Source organism: Henckelia pumila, chromosome 2, assembly GCF_033568475.1.
Source record: "Henckelia pumila isolate YLH828 chromosome 2, ASM3356847v2, whole genome shotgun sequence".
Taxonomy (NCBI): domain Eukaryota; kingdom Viridiplantae; phylum Streptophyta; class Magnoliopsida; order Lamiales; family Gesneriaceae; genus Henckelia; species Henckelia pumila.
Genome location: NC_133121.1, coordinates 109,644,252 through 109,653,714, shown reverse-complemented (window position 1 = coordinate 109,653,714; position 9,463 = coordinate 109,644,252). Strand labels below are relative to the sequence as shown.

At 35.8% G+C, this 9,463-nt stretch overlaps 1 protein-coding gene across 1 annotated transcript; it reads right to left on the bottom strand.

Annotated features, from left to right (window-relative positions):
* Positions 1–6,561: 6,561 nt before the first annotated feature.
* Positions 6,562–8,481, bottom strand: LOC140884589 (uncharacterized). The gene has a single exon (XM_073291385.1). The coding sequence runs from the start codon at positions 8,448–8,450 to the stop codon at positions 6,618–6,620; it is 1,833 nt and encodes a 610-aa protein (XP_073147486.1). The 5' UTR covers positions 8,451–8,481; the 3' UTR covers positions 6,562–6,617.
* Positions 8,482–9,463: the final 982 nt, after the last annotated feature.

The window sequence follows — 9,463 nt, the reverse complement described above, 5'->3', positions numbered from 1 at the left end:
GAAAATTGATTTTTTTGGTCCTGTATGTTTGTCACTTTATGATTTCAGTCATTTATATTTTCAGATTTCAGTTTTATTCCGCTATTTTTTATTTTATTTTTTGCAATTTTATTCTTTTTTCCCACGTGGCGCTGACGTGACACCAATTCAGTGATGATGTGGAGCTGACGTATACAATGTCACGTAAATAAATAAAAAAGATCGAAATTGCCAAAAATCAGAAAATGCAGGATTAAAATTGAAATGTGAAAACATAAAGAACCAAAATCGCAAAGTGACAAACCTACATGACTAAATTTGTAATTTTACCACATATATAATAACGATAATAGTTTGGTATGATATTATGCAAAATATAAAATAAATATAATCAGAATTAAAAAAATCGAAACATTTCCCTTAATTATAATAATTGTCGAAATTAATCTTGCTTCTACGAATATATAAATATTGTTGAAAATATATTATATTATATTAGAATTGTTGAAAATTGAGTTGTATTATTTTGAAAATTAGTGTGTGATGATGTAGATGATGATGATTTAATTTTTGGACTAATCTCCCATTGAGATCTATAAATAGGTCTCTCCATTTGTGTAGAAAAACACAATTTGAGAGAATAAATTTAAAGTGTGGAGTTTGAGAATATTTTGAGTTTTTTAGTTTTATAAATTTTACTTTTCACAACACGTTATCAGCACGATCGCTCGAAGGTTTTCTATAATTTCCGACGCTCCAAAATACAAGAAGAGTCAAAAATATTCAACAAGTAAGAATTTTTATTTTACTGTTTATATATTTTTATTGTGTATATATTAATATATAATATCATGTTATGAATTTTTTTTAAAAACTTGTTATAAATCCTGGGAGGATGTTAAGATGACATCCCACACTTCCGGTAAGGGATACGACAAGTATAAAAGCCTCTAAGGTTTTTAAACATTATAATCATATTTGTATAATGTCATGTTATTATATAAAAGGTTGTCTATGACACCGATCTTATAATAATGTGATATGATATACTATACCTGACTTTATACTAACTATATTGGTATAATTTCACAATATTATATAAAAGGCTGTCTACGACACCGATCTTATAATAATGTGATATGATATACATAATTATTTAATTATGATTATCATTATATGCATTGTATCATTATCACAAATTTTTATTCAACACATACTCGATTTTTCTTTACCCCCAACGGTCACAAACGGCTAGTTTTTGGCCTATAAATATTTTCACTCAAACTCATTTTCAATCACACCAAAATTCATTCTTCATCTCAAAACATTTTCTCCTCGGTTTTTTTCGAAAAAGAAGAAGATGGAGTTTTTGGTTTTTCTAAGGATATTTTTCATAACGATTATGATCATCATGCTCACGAGTTTTGTACTCACCAGCGATTTTCCACCACATGCTTTTTCTCTATTTGTACACTTACTTGTACTCATCGTTTATCCATTATTTTGTATTGTCATATTAATGGAAATTAACTAATAAAATGCATTGTTATTTTTCTAGTACCACCATGTCAAACTTGGCAAAGCTTGAATTCGTTGCACTCGATATCACTGGAAAAAATTATATGTCATGGACTCTTGATGTTGAGATGCATCTTGAGTCATTGGGTCTAAGTGAAAGCATTAAAAAAAATAATATATAAACCTCACAAGATAAAGCAAAAACTATGATTTTCTTGCGCCGACATCTTGATGAAGGGTTGAAATGTGAGTATCTCACAGAAAAAGACCCAATGACTTTATGAAAAGGGCTGAAAGAAATATTTGAGCATATAAGGGAAGTGATACTTCCGACCGCCCGTGATTAATGGAATACGTTGAGATTCCAAGACTTTAAAAAAGTCAGTGATTATAATTCTGCGATGTATCGAATAGTCTCGCAATTAAAATTCTGTGGACTTGAAGTCACAGAGATGGAAATGCTTGAGAAAACATTTTCCACTTTTCACGCATCGAATATAACTCTACAACAACAGTATAGAGTGCGTGGATTTTCGAGATATTCCAAACTAATCGCATGTCTTCTTGTGGCGGAAAAGAACAACGAATTGTTAGTAAGAAATCATCAATCCCGACCCACTGGATCAACGGCATTTCCTGAAGCAAATGTTGTAATGAAAAATGAAAACCAAAATCAAAGGAATAGACCAGATTTTGGTCGTGGACGAGGTCGAGGACGTGGGCGTGGACGTGGACGTAGAAATGACCGTGGTCGTGGACGCGGTCGTGGATATGAAAATAATCGAGATAGTTATTTCAGTAACTCATCTCAAAAGAGCGTCACGCACCACCCACTAAAAAGGCAGCATGAAAACATGAGTGAAAATGAAAATCACTCAAAAAGAATCGAGAGTGTTTGTTATAGATGTGGCACTCCGGGACATTGGTCACGAACTTGTCGAGCCCCCGAGCACCTTTGTAAGCTCTATAAAGAATCGATAAAGGGGAAAGGAAAAGAGACCAATTTTGTTGAAAATAGTGACCATTTAATTGGTTCAACTAGTTTCAGTGCTGCAGATTTTTTGAATGATTTCGAAGACATTGATTAAAAGATTGGTGGGACTAGATTCTAATAAATTTGTATTTTTTATGCATTTTTGTATTATAAAGCATGTTATATTTTACATTTGTATTGTACTTAATTTTTCTTTATTACATTTTTGTGAAGTTTGATATGGAAAATGCTATGAGAAAACATGGAAATAATATCATGGAAATTTGCATACCGGATAGTGGTATAACGCACACTATTCTGCGAGATGAAAGATATTTCTTGGAACTAAAACCAACAAAAACAATGGTGAATACAATATCAGGTCCTGTAGACTTGATTGAAGGTTTTGGTAAAGCGAAATTTTTGTTACCTAATGGTACAAAATTTTTGATAAATGATGCTTTATATTCACCACGATCGAAAAGAAATTTGTTGAGTTTTAATGACATATATTCTCATTGGTATGATACTGAGACAGTGACTGATGGAAATCAGAAATATATGTGTCTTACCACATATAAGTCAGGAAAGAAATTTGTAGTTGAGAAACTACCAATGCTCCCTACTGAATTGCATTATATACATATAAGTCCAATTGAATCAAATATGGTGATAGATAATTCATCAATATTAACAAATTGGCATGATCGATTGGGACATCCTGGTTCAACAATGATGCGAAAAATTATTGAAAATACACAAGGTCATCCACTGAAAGACCAGAAGATCTTTCAGAATAATAAGTTTCAATGTAAAGCATGTTCACTTGGAAAACTTATTATAAGACCATCACCAGCTAAAATCCAATCTGAATCACCCATATTTCTTGAACGTATTCAGGGTGATATTTGTGGGCCAATTCATCCACCATGTGGACCATTTCGATACTTTATGGTATTGATCGATGCCTCTAGCAGATGGTCACATGTATGCTTATTGTCAACTCGGAATGTGGCATTTGCAAGATTGATGGCTCAAATAATAAAATTGTGAAATCAATTTCCCGATTATACAATCAAGAAAATAAGACTTGATAATGCTGGAGAATTTACATCCCAGACTTTCAATGATTATTGTATGTCAATGGGAATCACTGTTGAACATCCTGTAGCTCATGTTCATATGCAAAATGGATTAGCTGAATCATTGATTAAATGTCTACAACTGATTGCTAGACCAATGATTATGAAAACAAAACTCCCTATTTCTATATGGGGACATGCAATTTTACATGCTGCGGCATTAATTCGCATCAGACCAAGTGCATATCATAAATTCTCCCCATTGCAACTTGCATTTGGTAAAGAACCAAATATCTCTCATCTAAGAATTTTTGGATGTATGGTGTATGTGCCTATTGCACCACCTCAACGATCAAAAATGGGTCCTCAAAGAAAAATCGGTATTTATATCGGTTATGATAGTCCATCAATCATTCGATATCTTGAGCCTCAGACAGGCGATGTGTTTACAGCACGCTTTGCTGATTGTCATTTTAATGAAGAAATATTCTCAGTGTTAGAGGAAGAAAAGAAACACATCGAAAAAGAAATCACATGGTATGTACCATCATTGTTACATTTGGATCCAAGGACCAAACAATGTGAAAAAGATGTACAGCAAATTGTACATTTGCAAAGAATAGCAAATCAAATGCCAGATGCATTTGCAGACACAAAAGGGGTGACAAAATCATATATACATGTTGTAAATGCCCCAGCTCGAATTGAAATTCCAAAGAAACAGATTGAAGACACTCATGATGTCATTAAACGCCTGAAGCATGGAAGGCCAGTCGGTTCCAAGGATAAAAATCCTCGGAAAAGAAAAGGCATAGAGAAGCACGATGATCATAAAATAGAAAATGATGTTCCAGAAGAAACACCTGATGATGAAATGTTCTGTCAGAACCACAAACTGACGAGAATCGTGAAATCTCTATCAATTATATTAATAGTGGAAAAATATGGAACCGAAAAGACATAGAATATATTGATGAGATATTTTCTTATAATGTGGCTTGTGACATCATAAATGAAAATGAAGATCATGAACCAAAATCTTTTGGTGAATGTAAAAATCGTCATGATTGGGCCAAATGGAAAGATGTCATCCAGGTTGAATTGGATTCGATGAATAAACGTAATGTTTTTGGACCTATAGTCCTCACACCTGAAGGTGTAAAACCTGTTGGATACAAATGGGTTTTTATTCGAAAGCGAAATGAGAAAAATGAAATAGTCAGATATAAAGCTAGACTTGTTGCACAAGGTTTTTCTCAAAGGCCTGGAATTGATTATGAAGAAACGTATTCTCCTGTTATGAATGCAATTACGTTTCGATATTTGATTAGTTTGGCAGTGTCTGAAAATTTGGAAATGTGTCTTATGGATGTTGTTACAGCTTACTTATACGGATCACTTGATAGTGATATATACATGAAAATCTCTGAAGGATTTAAGATGCCTGAAGCACAAAGTTCAAAACCCAGAGAATTTTATTCTGTAAAATTGCAAAGATCATTATATGGGTTGAAGCAATCAGGCCGAATGTGGTATAATCGGCTAAGTGATCACTTGATGAAAAAGGGATATGTAAATGATCCAATATGCCCTTGTGTTTTCATCAAGAAAACAACATCCGGATGTGTAATTATTGATGTATATGTTGATGATTTGAACATCATTGGAACGAATAAAGAAATTCAAGAAGTTATGATGTACTTGAAAGAAGAATTTGAAATGAAGGATCTTGGAAAAACCAAGTACTGTCTGGGTTTGCAAATCGAACAAAAAGAATGTGGAATTTTTGTTCACCAGGCAAATTATACAGAAAAGATCCTTAAACGTTTTAATATGGATAAATCAAATCCATTAAGTACTCCAATGGTTGTAAGATCATTAAACATAGAAAAGGATCCATTCCGTCCATGTGAGGATGATGAAGTTATTCTTGGTCCAGAAGTACCATATCTAAGTGTTATTGGTGCCCTTATGTATCTTGCAAATTGCACTAGACCTGATATATCTTTTGCTGTAAATGTATTGGCAAGATTCAGTTCATATCCAACAAAGAGGCACTGGAACAGAATTAAACATATATTCCGTTATCTACGAGGAACGACAGATTTGGGACTTTTGTACTCAAAAGACACCAATCAAAGTATCATTGGTTATGCTGATGCTGGATATTTATCTGATCCACATAAGACACGTTCCCAAACCGGATATGTATTTACTCGTGGAGGCACCGCAATTTCTTGGCGTTCACAGAAACAAACATTCGTAACAACTTCATCAAATCACGCCGAGATTATTGTATTACATGAAGCAAGTCGTGAATGTGTGTGGTTAAAATCAATGACACAACATATCCAAACTTCTTGTGGATTATCAGTAGACAAGAAGCATGTGACGTTGTATGAAGACAATGCTACATGTATTTCTCAAATGAAAGAAGGATACATCAAAAATGATAGAACCAAACATATCCCCCCAAAGTTCTTTGCCTACACTCAAGAGCTTGAGAAGAATAAAGATTTTGATATATGTTACATTCAATCAAGTGAGAACTCATCAGATCTCTTCACAAAGGCACTTTCCACGACGATATTCAGAAAGCATATATACAACATTGGGATGCGCAATCTACGGAATATGTGAAGAATCACTCATATTAACATGAGGGGGAGTTTACGTGGCTGCACTCTTTTTTTCTTGCTATGGTTTTTATCCCACTGGGTTTTTACTAGTAAGGTTTTTAACGAGGCAGCATAAAACACGTAATAAAGACAATCATCATATGACGATCATCATCACAAGGGAGAGTGTTGAAAATATATTATATTATATTAGAATTGTTGAAAATTGAGTTGTATTATTTTGAAAATTAGTGTGTGATGATATAAATGATGATGATTTAATTTTTGGACTAATCTCCCATTGAGATCTATAAATAAGTCTTTCCATTTGTGTAGAAAAACACAATTTGAGAGAATAAATTTAAAGCGTGGAGTTTGAGAATATTTTGAGTTTTATAAATTTTACTTTTCACAACAAATATAAAAATATAAACACAATAAAATAAATCAATCAACAACAACCAACTTCTTATATTCTTCACCAGAAATCGCAGCTTCCATGACATACTCAGCATTCAGGCGTCCATTATCCTCCAAGAACACTTTCATCAGATTCTTGGAAAAGCCACTCACAAGCGCAACTCCGGCCTGGCTCCCCGGCACGGGCGTCGCCCGGGAATCCCTCAAGTTCCAAAACACAATCTCAGGCACACAATCTCCGTACCCACACTCTGTAAACTTCCTCACAATGGCCTCGTAATCCGTCTCCCACGGCACCTCCGACGCCTGATCGAATTCCATGTCGCTGAACACAAACAGCCTCTTTATCATCTGGTCCGCCTTCAGCCCACCATCCACAGCCACTTGAAGTATCAAATCAAACACTTTCTGTAAATTAGTGTTCATTCCCCATTCCATGAATCTAACGAACGATGCTTTTGAATGTAAAGAATCCCCTTTTAACACGTGGAGTTTCGGGTTCTGGCTGAATGTGACTATCTTCCCTTTCCAGGGATCTTGGCACAGTTCCGATAACAGAACACCAAGAGCAACGCAGACTTCCATCGGTGTTCCAATCATACTCCCGGAAACATCACATATAGCTAAGCAGTTGTGGAGTTTCCCTTTCTTGGCCATGTCGTCCACCATTCGTCTCCACTGAAGCTCCGCCACCTGATCGCCGCCATCGCTGTCTCCCAACGACGCGATTATCTCGTGCGGTAGCAATGCACCGGCGGCGATTTTCGCTTCCCCTGTTTTCACCTTGTTGAGATACTGCAGAAATCTTTGCTTATCATGCTTCAAGAACTTCTCCTTGTACATTTTCATGGCAACGGAAGCGACCCTTCGATAAGGAAGAGACCCCCAATCATTGGCTCCAATGTACACCTCCGGCAATTCCAAGGCCTTGCGAAGTGGCACCAGTACTTGCTTCCTCAAGCGATCCCTCACGCGATAGGCGTAATGTGCTTCCTCGATTCCTTGGTATTCTGGATACTCCTCCTTAGGAAACACCTTTCTTGCTATAGTTTCACACAACAAGGTGATTTTATCGAAGGGAGAATCCACGGAGGGACACCATTTCGATGCAAGGCTGATTTTGAACATGTCCCCTGAATCCAACATCTTCATGTCTGATCTCAAGAACCCCGCGAAACAATCTGATATGCAATCATGCAAGAACCTGAAATCGGGGTCTTTGTTAAATCTATCGACGACCCTTTTCGCCCAAGCGATCCTTTTTTCTTCCCTGGACAAATTTCTACGACTTCTTCCTCTCAAGCGACGACCCACAACTCTATGATCATATCCAAGAAACACTCTGCTTTTAACTTTAGCTTTCCTCAATTTTCGAGCTTCGGCACCTTCGAGAAGACGGGAGAGGATCTCCGGCAAATCCTTAAAGTATCCGAAACGAGCGAAAGACGCCACGTTACGAGCCAGGGTTCTTGGATGATGCTCGTGCAGCCACAGCGCGGCAGTGTAGAATCCTTCTTTATCAGACTTGCCTGTCCCCCGGACGCCTCGCAAATTGCAAACTAGCTTCATTGTCTTCAAGGGGTCCTCTTTCCAGGCAAGGTCCAGGAGCTGGACCAGAACTTCCGGGGGGGTGTCGGGGACGACGTGGAAGAAGAAATCTAGCAATGGATTTCCCGAGGAAAGAAAAGTCGGGGAGTCGTTCTCTGTGAGTCCAATTAATGGAGGGTACTCCCTCTTGTTATTAGAGTTGAAATTTGCGAGCATGAGGTCCATGAATGGGTCTTTTCCCGTGGCGGCGGAGGGTGGCTGGATGTAGATCTCCGGGGGGCCGAGAAGGGTTGTCACCGGTGGCGCCACCATTATATTTGTATGTATCAAGGCCGAAGGTTATTTTTTTTTAAAAAAAAGCAAACGTGCTGTGGAGATTTGCATGAATGTGTTAATCTATTATATAGTGACCTTGTTACTTGGAAGCTACGCACAAATCTCCTACATTTAAAATTCTTCCCACGATTAGAAAATTGGATTTGGAAAGAGATTCGGTTTAAATTTGAAAGTGGATTTTTTAAGATATTCTCCGATTTAGAATTGCATTTTGTTGGATTGGACAATTTTTTATTTCATTTCATAGTTAAAAATAATATTATTCGATATTCAAAATTTTCTATATATTTATTTTTTTTTATAAAAACCACGGTTAATTATGATTTCACGTGAATACTCTATAGATCTTATATACTCGTGCTGTCGTGCATTGTTTATATTAAGGCGATATATAAGAATTTTATTTTAAACATAAAAAACATATCTTTATTTTTTAAAAAAATAAAAAATGAAAAAATAAAAGTGAAAAAAAATTACTATATTTTGATGAATTAGGCATTTTGGAAATAAAATTAAAAAATAAAAAATGAAAAAATAAAAGTGAAAAAAAATTACTATATTTTGATGAATTAGGCATTTTGGAAATATAAAAAAACATAATTTTTTAAAAGAAGTAATTCATTACAAAAGCTCTAAAAGCCTTAACTAAGCTATTGCATACTCCTAAATAATTTAAGAATACAATATACATACCTGTGTCCGTCGTCAGCCGGGTGATGACGACTATCCAACTACTTGGGCATACTACCACTGCACCACCACAACTACTAGAACCGCTCCGCTACTCCGCTACTCGGACACAACTCCGCTTCTATGTCAGACACTGTCTGACTATGCTAAAATATATATTTCATACTCCAAATCTAAATTATGAGTACCCAAAGCCTAAAATAGAGTCATTCGGGCAAATGAGAGGAAATGGTGTGGTTCAAAATGAGTCCCTCGCACCCTTTTATATAGACATTGATCGGAAGCTCCGAACGCTGCAG

What these genes read in the sequence shown, in the direction of transcription:
- LOC140884589 (XM_073291385.1), bottom strand. Translation starts at nt 8,450, where the DNA reads ATGGTGGCGCCACCGGTGACAACCCTTCTCGGCCCCCCGGAGATCTAC.